Source organism: Mycteria americana, chromosome 5, assembly GCF_035582795.1.
Source record: "Mycteria americana isolate JAX WOST 10 ecotype Jacksonville Zoo and Gardens chromosome 5, USCA_MyAme_1.0, whole genome shotgun sequence".
NCBI classification, from domain to species: domain Eukaryota; kingdom Metazoa; phylum Chordata; class Aves; order Ciconiiformes; family Ciconiidae; genus Mycteria; species Mycteria americana.
Genome location: NC_134369.1, coordinates 14,613,392 through 14,639,974, shown reverse-complemented (window position 1 = coordinate 14,639,974; position 26,583 = coordinate 14,613,392). Strand labels below are relative to the sequence as shown.

Below are 26,583 nucleotides of genomic sequence, written 5' to 3'. Positions count from 1 at the left end.
ATCTGTTTAGAAGTCCAATTAGAAAAGTTATGGTTAATCACTACTCAGGAGGGAGGGAGGGAGAAGCAAAGAAGAAATCTTCCTGCTTAAGAGATAAGGACAACAGTATCTAATCCCAGCTGAAGTTCTTCCCTTTGTGCCTAACAGAAGTTCACTTCATTGGGTCCTCTGTGCAGCTCTCCCAAACCAATCTAGCTTTCATCTGATATCCTACGTTATTCAGAGAGACTCTTCCAGCAATCAGGAGGAGAGCACGGGTACTCATCCTCTGCATTTCCTTTTAGACAGCATTGCCACCTCTGGCACTCTCAGGGGCCCCTACGAAGGGCTACGAGACCCCCTACACCACAAGGCATTTCCATATGGACCAGTGCCACCCATTTTATAGCCCATTAAGACCAGATAGCCACCTGGGGAGATGACTGAATAATGAAGAATGGAATTAATTGGGCCAGGTACACAGAAGGTGAAAGAAAGTTGGCACACGGTCGCTCACGCTACTCTAGCTGATTACACTGGTAGTAAACCTTGCGCTCCAAGACCACATTTGCTTTCCAGGCCCAAGAAAAATATGTGCTTCCTCCTGTGTTCTTTAAGTCAATATGAAGACTAGTACACAACTCCTGCAAAAAAAAAATAAGAGCTTTCCATGGCTGTGCCATCCTGTATGTGCCTCTCCAGCAACTTGCTTCAAACCCATTTTATTTCCTCTTTCATCACCAGAACTTTCTGCCAGAAATGACACATTAAGTGTTGATGGAAATACTTGTTAGGAGTTTTGCCAAGCTAGAAGAATGCACAGGTTCATACAGAAGTTGCTAGCTCTAACCTGCCTATGAGTGCGTTTGTGCTGTACAAACCCAGTGATTTTTTTAGAGATACCTAACTTACTTTAAAAAAAAAAAAAAGAAAGAAAAAGTGGATTGCCTTGGATGGAGAATTGTGCTAAAACCTCTAATATATGCTGCTCTTATACTCCAGTTTGATAATTTAAAATGCAGTGTGGATACCTGCTTCATCTCCCTTAGGGTTCAGGCAGGATGAGATGTTGCATTTAGCTGCAGTTTGCTACAAGAAAAGTTCCCTCTGTAAGGTGCAGCATCAGTGTCTTAACATTGAATATTGCCAATAAAGCAGCTGTTGCTTAGTTTGGCAACATATGAAAAACATTGAAAACATTGAAAAAGTTAAAAAAAAAAGGTGAATGGGGAAAAAACACATCTGCACAAAGAGTGATGGTTGTAAAGAGAGCAAGAGCAATGTCAGTGCCCTTTGGGAAAAAAAATTTACATAGGCCAAAGGATAACTGCCGATAAATACTAATATCCTTTATTAGACATTGCATGTCTTAACCCCATTTCCCTTAATGCTTTTTTACACGTTTTACCTCGTACAACACTGATTGGGATTTAAAGCCACCTCAAAGACTACAAGAGTGTATAAAAGAAGCAAAGAAACATTTTGATATCCTCTTTACCAAAGAGGAGGAAACAAACTAGTGAGGATAGTAAAGTGTTAAAAATGTATGATCTGTTTTTTCAGTCTTCCAAGTATCCTCCCTACATACAGTCATGTAGACCTACCAACTCCATAAAATACTTCATTTTTGTCTCCTCCTACAGGTGCAGCACAATTTCAACCTCCAGCACAGTGTACAGGCTTCTTGGGAGATTTTCAGCAAACAAATTAAAACCAAACTGTCCAAGGACTGGAGTCCTGCACCATGAAACTGCAAAGATTTTTGCAGTCAATATTATACTCCTGTGTCAACCAATTCCAGTGAGACTTGTCATACATACTTACCTGTACACATAAATCTTTAAAATATGAAACCCCAGATACGGTTATTTTTACCCGATGTATTTATATTATGAAAATTAAATAGATTTTATGTTATTCTAGCATTTATCAGCCTTGACTTCATGCTTCATGTAGTTAAAGAGAGGAGGGAAAGAAAAAGCAGCAAATAAAAAGGTTTTCGTGAAGATATCCCTATTTTAGGAGGAACCTGGTACAATGACCTTTACACTGCCAACACACTTCCACACCCCATCTGGATGTAAACCACTTTAAACAAAAAGCATAGATATACCATTACAGCTTTTTTCAGTCTGTCTGTAGAAACTGCCACATGTGCAACTGAGAAAAAGTGTCTAACCCAGTAATAGCTTTCCCCTTCCAAGAGGAAATATTTGCATCAGTGTAAGCAAGTTTTAGAAATACAGAAATAAGTGCCTAAAGGCTGAGCTATGTTCACTTTCCACTGACTTCAGAGATAGGACCATTCACATAAGATGAAGATATGGTTCAAAATAAAGTAACAATATAAAAATATACACTAAGATACAGAAACACAACTCCTGAACAGCAGAAGAAAGCATTCTGAAAAACTGTTCAACTCCTTTTTTACATTCAAAGCATATGAAAGTTCCAGTCCAAAATGCATGGACAGAAAAAGTTGCTCAACCGCCTAAACATCACATTTAACACACTCACTGCTCTTACAGAGTGTCGGTATGGATTTAATCTCACAGACAGCTCAGAAGACTATGGACAAACACTATCGCCCGCTAATAATTACCATTTGTTCTCATTTTCCTTCTGTATATACCGACAAATACGCTTTTTCTGCTTTTTCAACTGAAGCGGCCAATTACCTGCTGTGCTTTGTAAGCTCCCATCCACGCTCCCCAGGAAACGGGTAACGTGCCGTGCAGCACAGCGGGGAGAGCTCCCTCGGATGCAAAATAACTCTGAACTTACTCAAGTAAAGTCTCTCCGCTGCGTTCGCAGGCTGAGCTATGTGTTAACGGTATTTATTCACCACTGAAAGACTATACTTTACAGTTATAACCCTGGCGAATACTGAGCATTTAAATAATTCCGCTTTTGCCTAGCCGCACAAAGGGGTTTTATTCTTCTACCACAGCTGTACACAAAAGAATAGAGTGCCATTTCAAATCAAAACTCCTGAAGTTACTACTTACCAGCTTGTGATCATGTATTCAGTAAGCCCGACGTGCTGAAAAGATTTTGTTGCAGAAGACAAAAGTTACAAAAAAGCAGGCAAAGTTAACAAAAATGAAGGGAAACTAGGATAAATCCTCTCTTCATTCATCTACTTAACTGTTCCTGAAGACTAAAAAGGACCTTAAAGAAAGTGCTCTCAGCAAAGACTGCATCCTCTTGTCAGTCAAACCCTACATAGTTTCAGCTAGGCATCTGTCCAAAAAGACATGGAATTATTCTATTTTTGTCTCCCAGTGCAAGTGGAAACATTTTTACAGATTGTGGTGAGGATTTCAATTTTTGTAGTGGTCAGCTAGTAGAGGAATGTAATTAAAGACCCTGTTAAAAGTAAGACTGTTCACAAAGGAGGAACTGGATAAATTTGGAGGTAAATAACAATTCCATTACAAGACAGTCTGATATAGAAGCACAATAAAAACCTTCAACGAGGTTAAAAATCCAGATGTCGTTTACTGGAAGAAAGTTGTAGAACACTTTTTTTTAAACAGCATTGTTGTCAGAAGTAGTGGGACAACAACACATTTTCAACAAATGGAGGCTTATCTTTTTTAATGAAATCATTTTAGTTTAAAAAATTAATGATTTTACATGGAAAGCTAAACATTTGTTTTACCACCCATGTTATGTCTGGTATGTTACTGTTTTTATTCAACACAGGTGTTTCCTTAGAAATACTTCACATTTTGCCTATTGCTGACTTATAAAATAAACCTAAACCTCTGACTTTGTAAAGTATGAAAATACCGTGGAAATTATATGTTTCACTTCTGTTGCGTTTAATTTTTACTCTTATTATATCAATAAGTATGGTCATTTCCTGTGTACATTCAGTCTGGAAGCTGAGACTGAAACTTAGCGTACATCTTCACTGATCCCTCGAGCTCTCCAGATACAAGGCTTTCCTCACAAGGGAAGCTTTTAGTTCAGTTCCCCGAAACTCTGTCATCATCAAGGAGGCTGAACTTTTGTCCCCGCTGCCTTCTCCTCTCTGCTCCAGCTTCCTCACCCATTGCCCCTTTCACACTTGCTTGTTATTCTGCTCCCATCAATCCCCCTTTGATGTCCTCCATTGCTGCCCTTTTCCATTACGCACTGATACCTCTTTTTAGTCCTCTTCATAGCTCTAAGTCCCTGTCTCCTGGTCCTGCTCACCAAGAGAACGCCCTACCCTGCCGGTCGGTCTTAGGGCTTCTCCAGCCACCGCTGCCTGCTGGGCTACCTTCCAAGCTACTCCTTAAGTGTAGAAAGCTCTCTCCTGAATTAGTCCATAAAGTAAGCTGGTCCTGGCTGTCACCATCCTTCAGGTCAAAGCTTTAATCCAGATGCACTAGAAGACATTAGTGAACCATAACAGTAAATTGGAGGGTTGTGAGGAACAACCAGAGAAGAAAAGAAGCGCTCGCTGTCCCCCTGTTCCCCAGTTCTCCATACTTACACATTGCTTTTTTGCTCTGATGTTTCAAGGTTCCTTACAGTGTGAATGTCCTTGGGGTACGAAATATCTCTTACTACATTTTGAATTAGTCTCTAGTATAACAGGATCCAGCCTTTTTACACTGCTGGGCATTATCGCAAAGCAAGCAAGAAATAAGCTCTTTCTTTAACATCTTGCCACTTATGATCTTCTTCCTCAAATCGCAGCTCTTGCAAGATGTAGCGTCAACTGAATGAAGAGATTCATTTTAAATTTAGGGATGAAAAAGGGAGAGAAAAAAACCTCTGTGTAGATGGGTGCACATTGTAGATGGGTGCACACACATTACCAGAAAAGACAACAGACTATTAAAGCTCCAGCAAGACAAGAAACTTGCTCCCCTTTGAAGCATCTCAGGCACGTTACTGTGCAGGTTTCCCTAACCAGGAACATGACATGCTATCACCCCATCCGTTAATTCTTATGTTTGCTGAGAGTGGGCCACAAAAATGTGAAGGAGAGGAGCATGAGCTGCGGCACAGGGGTAGGGCAGAAGGGCAAAAGGAAGCCCTAACTGCCAAGGTGCAGCTCTGCTTCGATTACATTTGGGGAGGCAGGGTAAGGATAAGGCAGTATTATCTTTATTAAACTTGTCAGCCCTTTTCTTGCTGACATAGGCGTTGAATTTTTCCATTTAACCCTTAGTTACAAGGATCCCTGGTAATCCTTCACCCTTGCGACAAGCAGAGAAGCATTTTACCTTGGGTAGTGCTGCAGGGGTACCCAGGAAACCATAATCATTTTTAGCATCATTTTCCACTCAGAGTTTCTGAATAATGACAGATTCATCCAGTCCCAAGTCCTACAAGCCTGCCTATATGTGCCCTGCCTGGTGCCTACTGATGGTGCCTACCGTTCCCATTTCTCTTCTCCTGAGGAGCCATTTGAGTCCAACCTTTAGTTCAGCCACCTGGCATTCTCTCCCATAGTAAAACTGTGGCTGTTTTTACAGCTTTCCCCTTCCTGGGTGGCCTTTCTCACCAGTCCTTCTGTGAGCTTGCTGGGCAGAGCGGCCCGGTCCTTGCACGCACCGCAGCTCCATCGGCACCCCTTGAGCCTGGTGCGACTGGGAGGAGGACTGCACCTTCCAACCTGGGCCAGCAGAGAGAGTTTGATTTTTCTTGTGCCTGCCCAAATGTAGTGCCAGTTCTAAAAGGATGAACGGTGCCTATAGGATGAATCAAATACTATGATTTAGGGAGTCTGTCATTTACCAAAAGACCTGTGCATTTATGTGCTCAGCGCAGCTCCCAAGTAATAAAAGACCCCAGGTAACACAATCTAGAAACCAAGGCTCTCAAACCCTATCTTCTTCACAACAGTGAATAGCCTGCCAGCATTGCCATGCCTTCTCTCTGCAGTGGACAACCCAAAACAGACAACCAGCACTGATGCAGATCATTGTTAAACTCCACTGCCAGGACCTAATATTAATTACAATTCCCAATCTTTCTGATATCCAAAATTTAGGAAAATAGTCAAGGCTTTGCACATACACCATTATTAATGTCTAATTAACGTCATATTTCTTGCTGGCTGGTTATCAGCCACTATTACACCAGTATGACACTGACTTTTAAAGTTGAGATGTTTTATGGCACCTATTGCTTAACTGTCTTGTTCTAAAATTGCCTGGTCTCCAAAATCCATCCATTTTAAGGAGTTCCTGAGAGGCAAAAAGCTCTGGATTAAGATTACTGTTCCATTATTGGTCAGAGTGTTAATTTCCTTCCTGTGATACCAGGCTGCTTATCATTTTTGACAACACATTTAATTGCTGTTGCAACCCCCACAGCTTTTTCATAGGTGCTGTCAAGATTATTTTAATTAAAATAATATCTATACAGAGGTTAATGAAAACTGGGAAAAAATTCCAGCAGGAGTTTGTCATCCGCCACTCTTCATTAGTGTGTTCATAAGAAACCAAATTCCCACAGTTCCCACGACTTGTGGAGACCAAGTGGGACCAGGAGAGCACCCCTGGACAGCTTCCACGGAGCTACGGCTCCAGCTCACCCACTTTGCCATGCAGATCCAGAGCCCTTTCCACAGAGTAACCGTCAAGCAAAGTCCTCGGTATTCGGCCCATTCTCATTTCTCTCCTCAGAAATAGTAATGACCATGGGGCATATAAAATTTCCCTCATTACGTCAAATGCTACCTTGATAGCACCATGGACATAACCTGGGATCACCTGTACTTTATCAAAGATAAGACAATTTAGTATCAAGAAATGCATTCCTTCTTATACATTTTAAAAACAACTAAATGATACCACATGTAGGAATCCAATGCTTCCAACAGCAAATGCACTCAGACAGACACACCCACTACAATTTTGTTTAAAAGCAGACTGGTCTCCACTTTAAATAAGTCCTGCATATAATTAGACAAATCAATCTCTATTGAACAACATTCTTCTTTTTTCTCAGTTAGCAACCCTCACTTAGTACTAAACCATATCTCTGCAAACTGTTGATCTAGGAAATTACAGGCTTTCAGTCAAACCAGCGCAGTTTGTTTCTATGTATGGTTACAGTCCTCAAACCTTGCACAGGCTGCTTCAGTAAAGCTTCTTGCAGTAACACTCGCATAGTGTATAGCTCACCCATTACTAATTCTTCTTGCATTTTAAATACTATTTACTAGCTGCCTGCATATCTTTCTTTGCACAGAAGTGCCAACAGGCACATCAGTCACCTTCCCTTCAGCCAGGCTGGGCTGCACAAAGATTAATGCAACGCAAAGCAATGCCTTGGGAGCCAGTTGGCTATAACTTCAGGCTCCCCTTCTAGCTCAGATATTTGTTTTTTCTGTGCTCTCACTTTCTGTCCCCCCGATCAAATCACCACTACCAGTTGCTTTCTGTTTGAAAAAATGGTCACCTCCCCAGATGACCCACCTCTGTGCTGTGAATGCACACCCATACCCATTGAAGAGAAACTGCAAAGTCCTTCTCTCCGTACAAGCAGCAGAACTAGCAAAGGTTGTTCTCCTATAACTTCCATGCTGTTTATTACACTTCCTAATCCCAGTTCCTTACCATGTCCCATCTTACACCCGTTATGGCTCCCCTGCTTCCTTCTGCCAGACTCCTCGAGCCCATCTCCAGATCACAGAGACAGGCAGTTTCTGTAAAAGAGAGCAGCTAATTCCTCACCTTTCCCGTAGTAGGAAACCACCTTGGGCCTCATGCCACCGGATGCTGACTTTGACAAAACTTGTAGGAACTTAGTATCTATGAGATGTTGGGATTTTACAGACTTTCGCAGTTACACAGCTGTCAGACATGACCTGCCACTACCTGCGAAGTGACCATCCCAATGTGAGGATACTGAGTATGACTGACAAAACTCATACTCCATTCTGGAAAGCAGAGCTCTGAATGTTGCGGCACAACACAGTACGGCTGGTTGAAACTTCCTATGGCCTTACTGTTGTGTTACGTAATGCTCATGTAAAAAACATGCAGTTGTTAAATAAACTATGCATTAGTACAAAAAAAACCTGGGAAACAAACTGGAAGAAATCCCTTATGAGGTCAACATTTCTGCTCTTCATTAAGGGGAGACAGAAAACCAAGGGCCTACTGCAAATAAGGAAAAATCAGTAGGCACAGCCAGGATCAGAGATATTTTCATGGAAAGTCTGGCCAAATGACTGGTTCACATTGCATCTGAACACGTCATATTCCCCTCATCCTTCCTGCAAGCACGAGCATTGTTCTATCTGCTTCGCATTTGCAATTCTGTTAGCGAGAACATTTTTTAATGTAAAGTTGCCGAACATAAATCAGCCTTGAATAGGAATAATTAGAGCAAGTTAGAAGATTAAAACCATGGGAACAAACCGAAATATACAACAACTTTTCTGTAGCTGTGATTTTCTGCGGGGGAGGCAGGGAATTCTTGCTCGCTCGCTCTCCATCGGAGCTTTTTCTAGTAAAGGGACAGCATTGTGGCTCGCTCTCAGACTCAGATTTGCTCATGCCTTTTTTGTGACTGTGATGATGCCTCAAAGCCTTTTCTATTAGCCTTTCCCATTATAAACCTTCTTTAGCTCATAACAGTTCAGATGCTTTCTGCTGTAAGGATAAAGGAGCTCTTCACTCCTCACACACTGCAGTGATTCTGATTACTGGGAGGATATTTGAAATGTAATATTGTGAGGAGAGGTGTAATTATGTCTGTATTTGAATGGAACTATTCTAAGAGGCTTTGCAAAGGCAGACTTTCATGGCTGCTATAGGCCCTTGAGGTCAAGCAGTTCATTAGGAAATAATCAGGACCTGAAAATGGTCTGGTTGTTTTTTGGATGCTTGGCAAATTCCACCACCTTCTCAGGAATCTGGTATTAATTGTTCTCATTGTAAGCGCTCAGACTGGTCAGTATGCACTGGCATCGACACCAGCACTCCTTAGCACTCCTAATGGTGCCACCAACATGCTTTTTTTTTTCCTGGCTACCGGATGTGGTTGCATCCTGCAACTGCATTCACACAACAAAAACTATCCTTTCTGCTGAGCCTGGATTTCCTTTTTTCTCTCTTTCTCATTGCATCCAATGCAAATTAAATAGCATCCCAAATTCTGCTAAGATTCGGGCACATTTCTTGCTCTGTACAGCTTGTAGCCAGAATTGGCCTTCCAAAAACTTGGAAAGGGGAAAACAGAATAATCTTCCCTCTTTGAGTTTAAGGTTTGGATTTTAGCCCTTTCTGGTTTATCTCTTCCTATTTTACTTTTGATATACTCTCATTTATGTGCATTCTCAATCCCCGCTTAGCCTTGCTCTGTCCTGCCCCCACAGCAATGGGACTATTGGCAATGCCTACAGAAACTCACACACCAAAGCCCTTGCATGATTGCCACTTCAGTTTGCTCTTAGTCTTCTAGAAAACATGAGTAGAAAACATGAGCTTCCTTTCTCCTTTTCTGCCTTCCTCACTTATTTATCCCAGCAACTTAATAATGTAAAATATGTTGTACAAGCAATGGAGAAAGCCACTGCTGTTAGACAAAACCCAGCTTTTCACTTCTCAGCCTGACCTACCCCAACAGCACTGAGGAGAAGACCAGGTTTCTGCATGCTCTTCCCACCCATACAAGAACTGTGGCCCAAAACAAGGAGTTTAATAAGGGTTTTGCCAGGATAGCCCAAAGTCAGCTTTTCTGAAAAATTTTCCCATTTTGTCTTGTTTATGGCTGCAGCGCTCAGCCTGGCTCCTTGGTCCTAGTGAGACCTGTTGGATGCAGAGGTTGCTTGGAAATCTGGCCTGAGGAGTGATAAACCAGTTTGTAACATCTTCTTTTTTTGGAAATACTACCAGTCAGACTTAAGCAGACCCTCTCAACATATGTCTCAAGGGAGGGGCAGATCCGAATTTGGGCTTAAAACATCAAGGCCCCTTGGGAGCACAGGCTGCAGGCAGCATCAGTCAAGCACAGGCTGAGAGGAGTGCCAGTAGTCTCAAGAGCCATTCGTGAGGGATTTCCACGAGACTGAGTTACAGTCTCAAGAGTTCCTGAGAGTTACAGTCTCTCAGGAACACAAAACAGTGCTCCTAAAGCAGCCCGGAGAAATGCTACAGAAATCACATAACCTCTACCGAGGTCAGTTGTAATGCAGCAGTTGAATGTCGTGGGTCTCAGTAACCACATCCAATCATGCAAGAATGCCAGAGCCACTGGAGTCCTTCCACAAAAAACGGGTAGTCTCCACATTCTAATGTCCTCCATCACAAGACAAAATCAAGGCTTTGCCATCCAAAAAAAATAAGCTGAATGGCTGGGTGGCTCATGTGCAGAAACATCTGGACTGGATAGGGAATAACACACAGAAAACAGCCAGCGAGTGTCAAAAGTTCAGAGAAGCAGTAACTAAACATCATCCTATTTCAGCCCTATAAACAAAGATATCAGAAAACATCAAGTCAAAAATCGCAAGCCTGTTCTGCAGAAGTCATGGGCACATAACTTTTTAGAATAAATGTTCTCCCAGTGAAGCTCCCTATAAATTATGATCTCTTAGAAGTGAGGTTCAGAGCATGAAGTGCCAAACCCCAGTACCGTAGATAGCTCCAGTCACCAGGCAGGAAGGAGGAGGCCTGTGACAGTGGCAAGACCTAAGTATGTATAATTTCAAGGAAACAACACTAGAACTTTTCCATGCCTCTGCCTAGCAACACGGTCTCACCAAACGGAGCTAGCAAAGGTGGCGTGCGCATCTGCTATAGAAAATGCAAAGACACCAGTCTTCTACAGCATGAAGTTGATAATATTGTGTTAAATCAAAACCTGCACTTTTAGGGCTAACCATGTATCAGTCTCCTGCAAATTATTATCAGGAAAAAAAATGCCTTTAAGCAGAGTCACATACTCCAATAGCCACATGCTTAGATATTCAGTAGCAAAGCAAATAACTTTTTGGCTTCTTATGACGAAGTATCAGATTATTTTGCTAAATTTTACTCTAGGATTACAAGGCATCCTAATAAGTTTTACTTTCCCTTTAATGAACAAGAAAAACATTGTAATAAATTGTAAATTATATTTTTTAAAAACATTGGAGGATTAAAAAAATCAAATATTCTGTGACATTTGATGGTGAAGCAACATCTGTACCTTGTTCTTGGGGAATTTCAAGTAGTACGACAGCTCTTAGCAGTAACCAGAATCAGAAGGAAGCTAGACATCTAAAATGGGATATCAGCTGAGTGAAATTAATCTGCATATTACTATATACTTGGATTTTATATTAATACGGTGCTAAAAAGACATTATTTAAGATACGAAGTCACGTGCAGGGAAGCTTGAGTACTCCAGCTTTTCCTTCACTTGTTATTGCGCAATTCAAAATGCTGCCCTGACTTATACACTTATATTCTGTCTACAGGGTTCTACCTCATTGAGTACACAGTACAGATGGCACTCAATGAACAATATTTTATAACTCCTCAGCCCTCGTGGCACTGTGTGTTTCTCAGACCCTGTGGTATCACCCACTACTTTGCTCTTGGATTTTCTTATGGGACTCATCACTACCACACTCAAGCCCAGCACAAATCTGAAATGACAGCATGATTCTCCCCACCAGTGCTTCTCTGCCATGAGTAGATACCAGCAATCAAACTATTATGTGGTAATTTTGAACGTTTTATTGCTTCCACCGAAGTTTGTCATGGAGTTTTGAAGAACAAACTTTCTTTTGGAAAGATGGGAGGGTTTGATTCCAAATTCATTCTACAGAGGAGTTTCTTCCCTCCCCCCACCCGCAATGTAATCTTTCCTCCAGAGCTGTAGATTGAAACACTGATTCCTTCACCACCACTACCGGCAGACTTCAGCAGAAACTCCCTCCCAGCACCATCTGAAAATAAACCTCCAAATATTTTTTATTTGAAAGGCGAGTTCAGTTTTATAGACACAGTTGGCCTCACCATCATAACGTTCTCCACCCCAGCATCTCTGCCTGTGCTGGACACCCTCTAACTTCCTCACTCAGTACATTAACACATCACCGATCATTATTAAACCGTGACAGCAGTAGGAGCGCCGCACCTCGAGATACCTACCTTTTTGATGAGGCTGTACCGTTCCTCAGCTTCCAAAGGCCAGCTGGGAAAATGCTGCATGGGCTAAAATTACGTTACTGGTACACGCTGGTTTTTGGAACCAGCTCTGTGTTGATGTATTCTGTGTTCCTGTATTTATCTGTGACGTTTTTTAGAAGGCATCATCAGATTTGAGCCAGCAAGTCTGAAGATGTTCTTCTCTTTAAAGATGTGTAGAAGTCCACTGCTTTTCAGCAAAGCGCTTGAATGTGCTTTTAATTTTATGTTCATGGCACTGGAGCATGCACTTAACTGGTTTTTTGGAATTAGGTTGACTATTTCTAGATGAGTAATGGACAGCTACCAAACACGGATGTTCCAGTACATTTATACAAGACATTCATTTTTGCAGATGCCTGCCTGGGAGCACCGGTCAGGTGTACTGCACAGGCAGGGCTCTGCCGTGCGCTGCTCTCGTCTTCAGGGGTGTTCACTATAGTAACTCTCTCTGCATCATTCAGGACCCAATGAATAATTCAGTGGAGTTTCATTACTCCACCAGTCCTGTTTTGTTTACTGGAATATCATCCCGTGGCTCAGCACCCATCTGGCTTTAGGCATAAAACCTGTGGAAAATGTAGCAGTTCACAAAGGCTGGAGGGAATCTTTTCTTTGATGCTGGAGTCCTACAAACTCATGGTACCTTTGATTTTCTGTTTGAGAGAGGAAGTCAACTGACCTGAGAAACTCAGCGTAAACTAATCAATACGTACGTCTTGTTTCCTTTACAGACTGTGGCAAAGTTCGGTTCTCTCACTGGATTACTCTGAATTGAAAACAAAACACACTGAAATTTGAGGAGGTTTTCCAAAGAGCAGCTCAGGATGCTCTGTTCCTCTTACATATTTAGGGTAAGCCCTGTGAACTTTAGTCTCAAAATGCAAACAAAATAAGGCTTGGTCTATACTGCAGAAGTCTGGCAGTATCCCTCTCACGTAGGTATTATACTAGTATACACTTGGATTGTAACGTAAAACACAGCAGGATTTCACTGTAACAGAAATACTGGGTAGGGGTGAAGAAAAGGTACCGGATATTTTGACCAGACCAGCTAGACAAGTGAAAATTTGAAGTCTATTGTTATTACACTGGATAGCAATGATCCTATGCCCGTGAACTTACCTTTGATTTTTTCCACTAAAACAGTTATTAGTAGTTCTCTATTTAATGGTTAATACTAGGAGCTCCTGCAGAATACAAACTTATTACTAAACTATTCTGGATTAAAAATGGGAAGTATATATTAACATCTTCATTTAGGTCAACAGCGATACAATTGATTTATTTTCCTTTAGACCATCTGCAAAACTGATAAAAAGCCAGAAAGATATTTCTGCTTTTCAGTCACTTCTCTTCAGAAAGAGAACAAAATCAGTTTGAACTTGAGTAGCAAGTGCCATTTTATGCGAAAAGAACAGAAAGTTACTCTGACTCACTCACACCTCTTGATAACCAAGTTACACCAGAGACTTTCTGTATCTCCTATGCCCTCTAGCTTCTAGAAGATGTATTTACCAATCACTCTCTTAACTTGAGCATGTTTATATAGTTTTAATTTCTATCCAGTCACTAAAAACGTACTAAAACAGAAAGTGCGGTGCCTTCACCTCTCTTCTTCCCAGATAAAATTTTTACCTGAGACTGAAATGAAGACATGAAAATGTTAGTCTAGATTCTCATTACATTAAAGGCATTTCATACTTCTGTGGCAATATAAATGGGCTTTATAGGTACATATTATATTTATATCAATTTAGGGTCCTCCGTGAGTGCTGTAAAGGAGATTCAGCTCACCTGAGAAATGCCACCTGAATTCCAGGAGCTGGATATACCGATCTTGAGGAAAAAAGTGAGTTGTGAGACATATGAGATACTACTTCTTAGTCTGACTTAATTACAAAGTTAAATAAGGTCATTAAATGGTATACAGCAGAAAGCACCTGAGCTACAAATCGCAGCATTTTCTAATTAGTATGCTGGAGGCTGTACTTTGTGAAGCCCCATCAGGTTGAATTTCTGATTAGAGAGTAAAACCTGGGGGGGGGGGGGGGGGGGAATGGGCCCTTAAAAAAAGATAAGGCTGGTGTCCACAGCTAGAGATGCCACAGCCTGCAGGAGAAAGCGGCTTTCTTGCACATTTTAGGAGGGCTGACGGAGCATGATCAGCTTAAAGCTGGCTGGCTGTGAGAGACAACCCAAGTTAGCTTTTATCTTGACATATCATCAAGAGCTCCTGAGCTAGAAGTGTATTTCACCTGCCAAATTACTAACGTTTGTAAGAGTAGGGGCTTTACCTCAAATCCTACCTGCCCTATCATTAGAGTGGAACCAGTGGCAGCCTATAAAGCATAGCTTCTTCAAATGTTGCAAGGAATACCCAAATAAGCAATAAAACTTTTGGCGAGGGGAAATACTGGTGATTACAGTGAGAGAAAGGTCTCAGGGACCCTGAGGCTACCTGGGCTGTTCTTTCTGCGAGTGGGACACTTTGGCGACCTGTGCTACCAAGAGACAGGACACAGTGCTAAGGCTTTGAGTTACCAGTGCTGCAGCTGTAGATGCTGTTGTTATAAGGTGGTATTCCATCATCTTTCAGAAAGTCACTGGAATAACTGAATAGGGACACTAATCCTATCAAGAACTTTAGTCACAAAGATGTTTCAGCTAGTTAAATACTGAATGCACGTGGTTTTAAAATACACAATTATAAAGCCAGTGCTTCAACACCCGAGGAGCAAGGTAACACATAGCTCTGCCACTGTCTAGTGGAAAAAGGTACAATATAGACATTTTGTCTCTTCTGAGAACCTTAGTTAGGAAAGAGAAGCAAAAGGCAGCTTCACATAATGCAAACAAAACTTTTGCACATCAAAGTGTGTAACCTTACCAGGAATAAGCTTGAACTAGAAATAGCCAATCCATAAAGTTTATGAAAAAATCTTTGACTTCACTGTCAATATACGTAAAGTGTTTCAAATGGCCTGGTCTCTGATTTGCTTATCTGTAAGTCTTCTAAATGCAAACTAAGGCAGTTTTCGTTTAAACTCTGCAATTCCAGCATTTGAAGGTCAGATCTATTTTATTTTTCCATTTAATTCTCTGCTTCTGTTACATTAAGACCACAAATCAATATTAATTTTCATAACTAATTTAACTCCTAGATAGTATCTTTAACTATAGAATTATAGAGAGTTTTCTATCCTAGGAGGAAAGGACTGCGTTAACTAAGAGTAAAAACCTTGCTTGGAAAATATACACACACTCCCAAACATCACTGGCAGCATTGTCCTCTTCAGCCTCTACAGGAGAACTGACACGCTAAAAAGCACCTCTAAGCTACTGAGCCTCTTCCATAGATAAAATCTGCCTGTCCACATAAAAGTCACTGCACTGGTATTGTCATCCTTCTCCCTGATGCACTTGCTTGGGATTCATTTGCAGTAACAGGCCATTCCTACCCACTAGTAATGATAACTATGATGCTGCTCAATATAAAACCATGGTTATATCATGAGCTAAAAATGGAATTATAAACTATTTGTGTAACTATTTTAGGAACATATGCTAATTAGAATAATTGGCTCCCTCCACAACAAGAGACGGTGAAGACCTATAACAAGGTCAAGCATGTCAGCAGAATAATGGGCAAATTAATGTGGCTGACATAATTGATTTGGACTTTCAAAGTGTTTGCAAAGCTATGAAGAAGTTATAAAGACTCCAAATAGCCCTAGGATGAAGTTCTTTCGTGGGGCAGAAATGGCCTAAGAGGGAGCGAACAAAAAGTAAGTAAAATATCTGGTTTTCTAAACAGCAAAAGAAAAGTGTTCCTTACGATCATGATTTATGACTAGCAGCAAAGCTACACGGGAAGACAGCTGACTGTGCAACAAATACAGGTCAGTGGGACCTACCAGGATGGGGACAAGTGGGGTCCACGGGCTGTCTCCATCGGCCCTGGGAGAGGAGGAGGCGGCAGCCGCCAGCATGCCCAGCACGGGGCCGCAGCTGCTGCTGGGGGGACGGGAGCTGGCGAGAGGCAGCGAAGCAGCACGGAGCTACACTCCTGCTGCTATGAGAGTGTTGGCACCTCAGGAGATGGGCAGGCCATGCAGCGGGAAGCAGCCTTTATACGACGCTCTCTCGGGGCCAAGGGGAAACACCTCGGCCACAGGGCAAGGCTGGGGCTCCAGTCTGGAGGAACAGAAGTTATCACTCCCCCTTCCTTCCCTGTGGAGGGGCTGGGGCACAGCCTGCCTCCGTGGCACCTAGAGCAACCTGCCAGCCCCTAGCACCGCGGACATCCAACCCTTCTGACCCGACTGACAGAGGGGACTTCGAGATAAGAGAACACCAGCAACACTTGACTAGTGCTGAAGGGGACAAAACACCATGTTAAGAAAAACAAGGTAACGCACTGAAAACACTAATCTGACTGTCCTCTCCACCTTCCTGTACTCTAACGTGAACTGTGGCCTGGGGTGTCTGGCAGGCAGCTCACAAACAACGCTGCTTACTGCACCCACCCTTCATAATTACACAAATTGTTTAGGGTTTAAAGCCCTCATTGCTTCCTCTCCTTTCCTTCCTCCCAAGGCAATTTGCTTTCTATAGCATAGCTGCTGGCATCTCAAGCGCTTATGTTTGCTGGCAATCTTGGGAGCAGTTACTCAAGACAACCTTGGTAGGGGTTACTCAAGACTGTTGTACCTATGTCTGTACCATACATGACTGTCACCTGCAGATGACCGCACTCCTTGCCATGTAGCCTCCTTGGAGAAGACTGGCTTGCGGACTCTCAAAGAGCAATTGGAAAACCAAATGGATTTCTTGCATATATGATATATGCTGTAGTTTACAGACATTGAATAGATTAATGCAATGTCAAATTGCCTCATGTGCTAATGTGACAAGATGCTATTAGGAAAAGCCATTGAAAAGAAGAAATGTGTCACAACACCACAAGTAAATAGAAAAGCCAAACCAGCAAGAGTGTAATCATCTTTTGTGGACAGCCAATATGAAGTGTAATGAAGTACCAAGTGGGATATATGAGTATTTTCTCACACATTAGGGGGAAAAAAAGCCTGCCCAGAGGTACACGTTCAGACTTTTTAAGGCAACATTTGCTTTTGTGGGATCAGTTAGCTGGGATCACACCTCAGCCCCAGCCAAAAGAGTAATTGGTGCAAACAAGAATTGTGATAAAGCCAAGAATAGAAAGAAAAGAGGAGTGATGCAATGATTCTTATTACTCCAAGGATGGCTCGGAAATCTCCTAGAGAAAGTATTGCAATGTTTGGCACAATTTAGAAATGGGAATTATTTACTTTCTGGGGAAAAAAAAGGTACTATATACTCCTTGGATATTTTCTGCAGAAGAGAACAACTTGAAAAGGCATAAGGAGCATCCAAAGTGGAGGACAATTCTGTGCAGAACAGGGGAAGGATATGGTGCCTTTTAGAACAGTAAAGAGGCAGCAAACGTATGTGCCACATGGACTGCATCCAGCAGTCAGGGCAGTGTTCACCTGATTGTCAGAAGCAGTAAACATGACCAGCTTGGCATGAAGTTGCCAGCACTCAACGTGGGTGAAATCAGGCTTGAAATGCCCAGTTCATCTCTAATAGGTAGTCACCTGTTCTGAGATAGTTCAGTCTAGAAAAATGCACAGACCTAAACTCGCCAGCATGTTTTAAACTCTTCACCTTGTAGAGACGTTCAATCTGCTAATTAGACATGACACTGCTGGATTAGATAACCAATAGCAAAATTTACTACTGCCTGCTATAAGTTGCTTTTGGCAGCGTTCAGTGTCAGAAGCAATAGCATTAGCTCTGCTCCTTTCTCACACTGTAGGTGATGGACGCTTTCAGGGAGATGAATTAAATTCCACTAACGGAAGGGGAAAAAGGGGGTCTAAATATCTGGAGAGCGCCACAGTGAAAGTCCATTTGGCTTATTTCGAAATGATGCTCTATCAATACATGAAGCGATGTCCTGGTACATGATCCTGAACCAAAAACTCAGTCGGATCCAGGAGCAGGAGGCCATCCGCCCCTTGGCAAAAAGCGCACAGCTGAACAGCTCCTGCACCTCTGTTTTGGCAGCGGCAGAGGTCCATGGGGTTGGTCTTAGCTCCTCTGTTACCCATCACCTGGAACCGCACCAGCTGGCCCACGCCTGCCGATACCCCGTGTGGTGCCGTGGCCCTGCGCGCTGGCCCTGGGGGCCTGTGACACCCCGGGGAGCCCACAACACCCTCCTGCACGTCCCCTCCGTGCCGCCGGCTCCAGCAGGCAAGCAGGTGAGTTTGCCTCATGGCATCGGCCCAGGCGGCCACCCCTGCTCACCCACCCCATGTCCACTGGAAGCTGCGCACACCGGCGAGACAAAAGCAGGAGCGGGTGGGTACGTATGTCATCTGAGGGATCCCTGTATGCCCTCACTGTGCTTATTCACTGGCCACAAGATGGTGCTTTTTTACTTCCCATCAGCTCGGAGCAGAGGACTGGGCAAAATGCATAACCTTTCCTGGGCCCACATGGTGCTTGTATCCGTATTTTTACTAGAAAACCAAACCACTAGAAAATAATCTGCAAAATTAAAGCCCCAAAACTCTATAATGTCAAGAAGACAGTCTACAATAAATAATCCTCAGATATTTCTTTCTCAGAAATTTCTTCCCCTTTTGCCCTTACTTGCAAAGCACACTCCCAAAGCCTTCATTTGCACACAGCTTAAAAAAAAAACCCTAATTGTTAAAGAAAGCACACACTGACAAACATCTAAAAACATCAGAACCAAACTATAGTCATGATGATACTGCCTCGTAAACAAGTCGTGCACGACTGATCTGTATTGTCTTGGCTGACTGAATACTAAGTAACTTGGGTTTGATGCCACCCACACATACTGCACCAACATTGTATTTTCCGCCAGCTTTCAGCATGCTTAGAATGGCAATGTAATTCAAATGGAAAGGTAAGGATATTAGAAACCATACTTTCCCTTATTAAATGCTAATTCCAAAACAGATTTTCTCCTGGGGCAGAAGTTTGGGGTTTATTTAAGAGTTGACAAGTTTGGGTAATATTATCAAGAATAGCACTTCTAAAAAACGGAAGCAATTTCTTCCACTTGCTCACAGTCAGTCAAAGCAATTGACAAGCTTCTAGTGGTTCTGCAATTCCTTCTACCATGTTCACTGCCTTAAAATTAAAAAAAAATAAAGTACTAGTGTTTACACCTCTAGTTTTGTCTTTTCACATCTAGTTTTGTCTTTACACCTTTTCACATCACGGAAAAGGATGTAAGGGTCCTCACCTTTTTCTTATTCACCCTTGCTTTCATAGTGTTATGGCCCTCTGTCCTTTACAAGCATATTTATTTGGTGAGTGTATTGCATTGCTGTGCAGATAGAGATCTTAATGAGAAAAGAGACAGAAGATACAACACGAATAGATCTTGAGATATGAAAGTAACTACTTCTTCCTAAGGAAAAAAACCCAACAAACAAAACAAAAAACACATATCAAAAGTTTCATCCAACCTTCCTCCAACCAGGACAATGTAAAATCCAGCACCAAGGTTATCAGAATCTGGTTTACGTATTAGGTTTGTGATTTGGCGTAGAATATTAGCCTGAGGAAATCCCTTTGGCTGACAGAAAAAACGCTTAACTTCGTTAAACTGAAAAGAAAGACTAATAGTTTTTAGAAGAGATGGACACTACGGCTGTCGTACAATTACATGAAGCAGCCTCAGGTGTCTCTCAGCAGAGAATGGCTGTACATGGAAAACATAAACTGCCTGAGCATTTAGACTGTAAAGCCAGAAGGGGCCCATGAACATTGCCTAGCTTCTTATTGAATATGAATCATTAAATTACATGTATTCATCCCAATAACTGTGCTTAGGCTTTTTATCTGGGAGAAGATTAAGCTGTTGAGTCCTGTAGCAGGGAACAAAAGAGACAACCTGGTACCTGTGCCCAGAGGCTCTGCAATGACAGGGAAAGGTGTTATTGAGGTAGCCTGGTGATCTTGGCATATGACCCTCACTTTGTGCAAAGGAAAACGGGGAAAAATACCTGAAACCTGGCAAAGAATGCTTCCGGGCTCCAAATCTGGCAGTTCCCAACCAGATCTAACCCAACCATATCCTCATACAAACACAGGGCAGTGGTTCACCATGCGGGTATAGTACATCCCGTTGCAGCCAATCTCAGATACTTCAAAGGAAAATGGAAAAAAGCACTAGACTATCTCTGGGCAACAGATTTTCAAGCCAAGTCTGAACATGCCTCCTTTGCCCATTTAGGCACCGCAACTTTTCCCTCTAAACTGGTTTATATCTTCTACAAAGTCTGCTTTGTACACTGACTTACCAGGGCTGAAATGTTCCCCAAGGAGTAAAACCATAGCCACGAATGAACATAGCATAGAAGCGTCGCCACCGGACGGCCTTACTGGCTATGTCTACATCTGGTTGACCATGCTTCTCTTTTCGCTATTACACCTGCAGCAGAGACAGACAGAGATATCATGAGAGCCTTAACCTCTACTTTGCACAGCAAGGTGATTTTCATCTGAACTGATGAAGCAGATTTTAGAGTCCGGCTGCGGAGCACAAAACAAACCTTAACAAATATCTGACTCAGCTACTAAACTGAAACAGCAGCAGCTTTGAGGAGGAAGTTGGCAGCACCACTTAGAAGTCCATGGATTGCTTCCAGCTACCCTCTTCTCCACTCACTCTAATTATTTATCCCTGATCCCTAAATAGACTCTGTCTCAGGATTGCTTAAAAGAAATGTACATTTCCATAGCTCCTTTTTCTCTTCCTTTCTAATTCACTTTTTTTGACCTTAGTCAAAAATCTACAAAGTATGTCAGGCCCTTTCAGCTGAACTACAACCTGTATAAAAATATTTAGTCTTAAACCACACATGATGAAGTTTGTATCTACAGTTCTATTAAATGTAACTGGGGCTTGTTTTTATTTTTCTAGCAGAAGACTCACTAAGTGGTATCTTTTTTTTTTTAGCTACTGCTTTATGAATATATATAAAGCAGCTATTCTTTCTCTTCTGAACTTTTGACTCAAATCGTGGTAGTTACAGTTAATAAGGCTGTAGCAGACCCATGGGCCATCTGATCTGCAATGATGTTGGGTTAGTGCCTAATGTTGCCGTAAGTGTGGTCAAATGAAAAATCAGTTTCTCAATCCAAGTGTATCTAAAAATACTTTTTTTAATTTTGCGTAAATTCACAAATGATACAATATTGAAGTGTTTGGGTTTTTTTTTTAAACATACTGTACAATCAGGTTAGTTAAGCGTTTTACATCAAGGCACAGCACACCGTATAATACACATATGCCTTGCCAGGCAGCAGTTCAGTATAATCCCCAAGTTTTGGCAGTAACGACAGGCTAAGTAGCATGGATCACATAAGCTGGAAGATAAATAAATAATAGATGCCGTCACATTTTATTTCAAATAGAGTTGCATATAAAAAGAATATACAATAATTTAACTTTAATAACTAGATTCTCTTGTACTATACATGACAGAAGTGTTTTCATTTGTATTAAATAAAACATTTTCAATATTAGGATGCAAAATTAATCTTCTTTTTGACTGTCTTGATTTATGGAGAAGAGTTGCTTTCATTAGAAATTAAAGTTGAATTTCCAGTTTCATGGCAATCTGAAAGAAAGAAAACCAGAGTTACTATCAATAGTGGAATGTTACTGGTAAAATAAGCAAATAATTCCAACCAAACTGTTGCATTTAGTTAATGCACTGTGAAGCTAGTTGTCTAAGCAGAACACCTACAAAAGCTCTTACTCACAGTCTAAACATGCTGCTGTTATGTTTGTAATTTGCATTGCAGATTCTGTTCATTGCAATGTATTTACCGTATTCACATTATCATTCAGCTATTTATATTTGAACGCTTCTTCTTCGCCTGCCAAAGGCCTTGGATCCCACGTTGGTTGGTACGAAGTTGTTCTTGCCCACTCCTCCTGACCTGCTCAGGAAGTCTGCCAGACGATGGGTCACACAGGTTGCTGTGTTGCAAGCCCTCTTCTGTGCTGTTACACTGCTTTTCGAGAGGAAAATAAAGAGTTAGTTCCTAAAGTATCTACCCTGCATACAATGAAATGTCAGTAAAGGATGCTACGCCTAGGAAAGATTCTTCTATAGAAGAAAAAGCAGGCATGCTGTGCAGCAGGCATTTGCAACTTTCACATGCACAGCTTACAAGCTCTAAAAGATGCAGCTTTCTGTTTTTCTAAGTATCAGGCTCAGTTTACAAAAGGTGGCTGCGACCTTCCTTTCTTGGGCAATTGGACTGAAGACTACGGCAAGCCAGATTTTCAGCAACGCCCAAGCCATTGCCTGCCTCCAGCCAGTCATTAAGACCAATGGAGAGGTGCTGAGGAGGTCCAGGTCTGGAGCATTTAACCAGTCCCCACTTCCTCCAAAAGCTTAGGTCTGTCTTTTGTTTGTAGTGCTGCTGAAGGACAGTAGCAGTCGCTGATCTTTAACTTCTCACTTCAACACCTGTGCTCCGTAATACCCAGAAAACACATGAAATCCTGACATCACTGACAACTACCGGAGCTTTGCCAGTGACTCTGGTAGGGCTGTTCCTGCAGAGCAGCTGACCGGTTGCTTTCAGAGCTGAACCACACCTAAACGTACTGCTTCCGTGTATTTAATGGGAATGTGGGAACCCCTCTTTCCTGGAGTTAGACCCCTGTCTAGTACAGCACTTTACCATGGGAGTAGTTCCCAGGCCTCAACAGAGCTAGTTCTGTGCTCAGAGTCCAGCCTGCAGCTTAGTGATTTGCTAGGCAGGGGACTTAGGCATGCGCATTCACACAGTCCTTGCTTGAAGCAATTTTCTACTAAAGCAATGACTTCTTCTTGCAGTAGGAGGGATTCTTCTCAGATAAGCATTACAAGATAGTTTGTTAACGTTAACAACGAATACTGTCCGCAACATCCAATGCCCATTTTTCAGAACAGGCCTCTGATTACAAGATAGATGCAGTGCTGCAACAGAAGAACTGTAAAGAAATCTGGTTTTGTCTCTTAATTTACAATTCACCTACATTATATTGTCTTGAATTAATACAAATATTTTAAAGATACCTGAGTTTTGAATATCCTAGTATAAAGACCTACTGTAAAGTAAAAAGTAAAGGAAAACATGAAATTCTTACCTGGAAGTGTTCAGTACCCAATTTTAAACAGGATTACATTTCTAGTTTGCTTGAACAAATTTGTATGAGCCTTTCCTCATTCCTTTGTTTCTCAGGATCCTTACTAACAGGATTGCATGCATGCCTGATTACATCAGTACATATGAATGTATGTATAATTTCAATTTCTAAGTTGTCTTTCAACTTTTCTAGAATTACTGGCATTGCCTCTCTTGAACATCAAGACAAGACAACTTGTAAAGTATTTCTAGCCATATCTAGAAATCTCACATTCTAAAACAAGTTATTACACTAAGCAGATCTAATCCTTATAGAAAAATAGGTTTATTGAACAAGTCACAAAAGGCAGGCACAAAAGAAGAGTCTACTTGTACATTTAGCAGCCAGAAATGAAGAGCTTTCTTTAGAATTTTTTTAGTCAGTGTCTAAGAAAATAATTTGAAATATCAAGGCAGTGCTGTTCATTTTTATTTATTTTTTTTTCCCCTAGCTTGGTATGCATGTTACGTTCTGTCTTCCTAACACTAGGTCCATCTCAAACATTCTCTGTCGAAAACAGAATCAAAATAACATAGCAAAGTTAGCAATCAAAGTTAGATCCACATGCATCAGGTTAAAAAAGGGAGAAGGGCAGAAATAAGCATGTCTAGTTGTTTCCTAGGGGTTCCCCATAGTTTGCATAGCGTTCGTGTTCCAGGTCACTCAGCACATTTCGTTTCTTGCCAGGAGTTCCAGCCCCGACGTCAGTGCGAGGGTAAGTTTGCAATTTGTGCAATTCTTGAGACAGTTTGCCCAGCACACAAGTACTCAGACTGGCACAGCGTTTGGAAATAGGTCTATCCAGGCTGCAGGGGGGAAAAAAAACATGCCCAAAGGAAGAGTAATCTCAAACATGCATGTTCATGCATTTCTTCCCTAGATAAATACCTACAGTTAGGAAATGTAAAAAATAAGAATAAAAAAATAACCCCCCCACACCACATTCCATGCAAGGAAGGTTCATACAAATGCAGTCAGAAGGAAAACATTGTTTTTCAATGAATTCAACTTTGTTGAAAAAGCAAGTTCATTAGCCTTTTGGATGCTCACAGTTAGGGGTCAGGAAGTTTTACTTCCCACGTATTCAGCATGCTGTTCAGTCTCTCATACATCACCACCATGCTTTGCAATACAAATCCTGTCAGGATAACGCATGTGCTCTCGCATGCCTTTGGTCTATGGGGGAGAGTGGTGCTGCGTGCATTAGGAGGAACACGTTCCCTCTGCCAGGGACTTTCCATGCCTTACAACAGCATGCACTTTCACGACAGAGAATCCAAGAGTGACTGAATAGCCCCTAACACTCCCACTAGAAAGACATACCTTTTGCTGCCATATTTTAACACAACCCCCTCACATTCAAGCTCAAATCGCCCTCCACTTTCAGTTGTAAAAGACAGATAGAAGCAGGTTAACTAGGTGGAAGCCATTCTCCCGATACCAACATTAGGATGTCTCTGCAGTATCATCCTTTACCAGTTAGGTGACCACAGTTAGCCATAACACCAAGAAAAGAAAAAAAAAAAAAAAATCTTGACCTGCAGAGGGTCTGCTTAGATGGCTTTTGCTGAAGCAAAACACACAACACTCCCCCGTTGCCCTTCTCCTGCCCAAGGACTGCAGTCCTTACCTGTTCCCCTCAGAGGCTTGCTCCAGCTCTTCTGCTGTCATCTGTATGAACTCTTTCACCAGCGCATTTAATAACCTCCGAGCTTCGTAATCACTGAGCGTCACTCGATCCGTTATGGACTCTAAGCCAGGTCTAAGCAGAGGCAAGCAAGACAGGATGAATAAAACCCGGACTGCTGCAGAGAGCCACGCACAGGAGAGGGGTTTGTCATGCATTACTGTATGTCATAGACATCGTCTTTCACCAGTGCAAATATGTAAACCATCCTCATGCATAGGTGTTTTATAAGTGTAATTTAAAGAGCCACAGTGTCAAAAACAACATCAAAAGAAGCCAGCTTTCTCGTTCACTGTAGTCTATTTCTCTCCTAAAGAATCTTAAGTATTTTCATACCACTCAGATACAGCACTCAGCAACAGCACCAGCTTCTTACCTGACTGGGGCTGCCTGGAAGCTATCCATCTGGCACACAACCAAGGCATAAACAGCAAGGAAAGATGAAATCTTCAGCATAACCATGATTTCCTCTCTACAACAAAGAGGTACATCAAGCAATGGCTGTTTTCCAACCCTCTCAGTCCTATAAGATCTGCTAAAGAGGTCATCGTTTCCTAGCCACAAGTAGCACAGATACTAACAGCTTTTTTTCTTCTTTAATATTACCTCTCCGTTTCTTTTGATTATTGCTATTGTGCTTTGGTTTTCTCTGAATTTTAAGATAACTTAGCACTATTACAGGGGACAAAAATGCAGCTTTTCAGAGCTGCAGTTCTGTACAGTTAGCTGCCTTCAATTTAATGCAGACTTTCCCTCGAATTGACACATTCCTCTGACGACTGCACACTGCCATATTCAGCGTCTTCAATGTGAACAGGCACAGTTATAGGATAAGAGTCACAACAAAAAAAGTGTTTAGTGTTTAATATTTTTAAGAATGAAGTGCCACTGTCAGCCCTTTACCTGAAACTGCCTGCTTCTTGGCAGTTCGCACACTAATACCCCAGTTCAGCTTACACTGTAAGAATTAAGTAGTTTAATTTCAACAAATGTTCCTACTCTGAAACCAGAAAAAGAGTAAGTTAAAAATTAGTCATTAGAACAAAATCTGTAAAAATATATACGTAATTGAAGATATCTGCTTTGAGACACCCCTCTTGTCTCACAGCATCAGTATCGGACTCAGGAAAGCACATCGTTAACGACCACATCAGCGTCGTTTTTGCTAGCTCCCCATTCTCACCGCGGCACCTTCCAAAGGCCGTCCCCGCTTCCCCACGGGCCCCCGGGGCGCCCCGGACGGTGCCCGGCACCGGCAGAGCACCCGGCCGGGCACCGGGGAGGGCTCTGCAGGGACAGCCGTCCCGCACGCCTGGCAGGACACCCCGCGTCGCGTCGGCGGGGGAAAGGGAGCGAGAGGCCGAGGACTAACTTTCTCCCACCTTCCTCGGCTCGCTTCCTTGCACACGCGTGTGCCCACGCGTACACAAGCACGCGAATGAAGGCGTGACGGCCCCGCGCAAAGCTCCGCACCCCGGGAGAGAAAGGGGACTCGCGGCCCG

The 26,583-nt window shown here is 42.2% G+C and overlaps 1 protein-coding gene across 2 annotated transcripts; it reads right to left on the bottom strand.

The window, feature by feature from the left end:
• Window positions 1–21,428: 21,428 nt before the first annotated feature.
• On the bottom strand, window positions 21,429–25,548 carry CALCB (calcitonin related polypeptide beta). 2 transcript variants are annotated; one of them, XM_075501448.1, is made up of 4 exons: window positions 25,458–25,548; window positions 25,025–25,156; window positions 22,042–22,226; window positions 21,429–21,829 (listed from the first exon to the last, which is right to left on the bottom strand). In XM_075501448.1, the coding sequence occupies exons 1-3, from the start codon at window positions 25,541–25,543 to the stop codon at window positions 22,067–22,069; spliced, it is 378 nt and encodes a 125-aa protein (XP_075357563.1). In that variant the 5' UTR covers window positions 25,544–25,548; the 3' UTR covers window positions 21,429–21,829; window positions 22,042–22,066. The 2 variants fall into 2 exon arrangements, with proteins under 2 accessions (XP_075357563.1, XP_075357564.1); XM_075501449.1 differs by lacking the exons at window positions 21,429–21,829; window positions 22,042–22,226 and adding an exon at window positions 23,813–24,200.
• Between the last annotated feature and the right edge of the window lie 1,035 nt (window positions 25,549–26,583).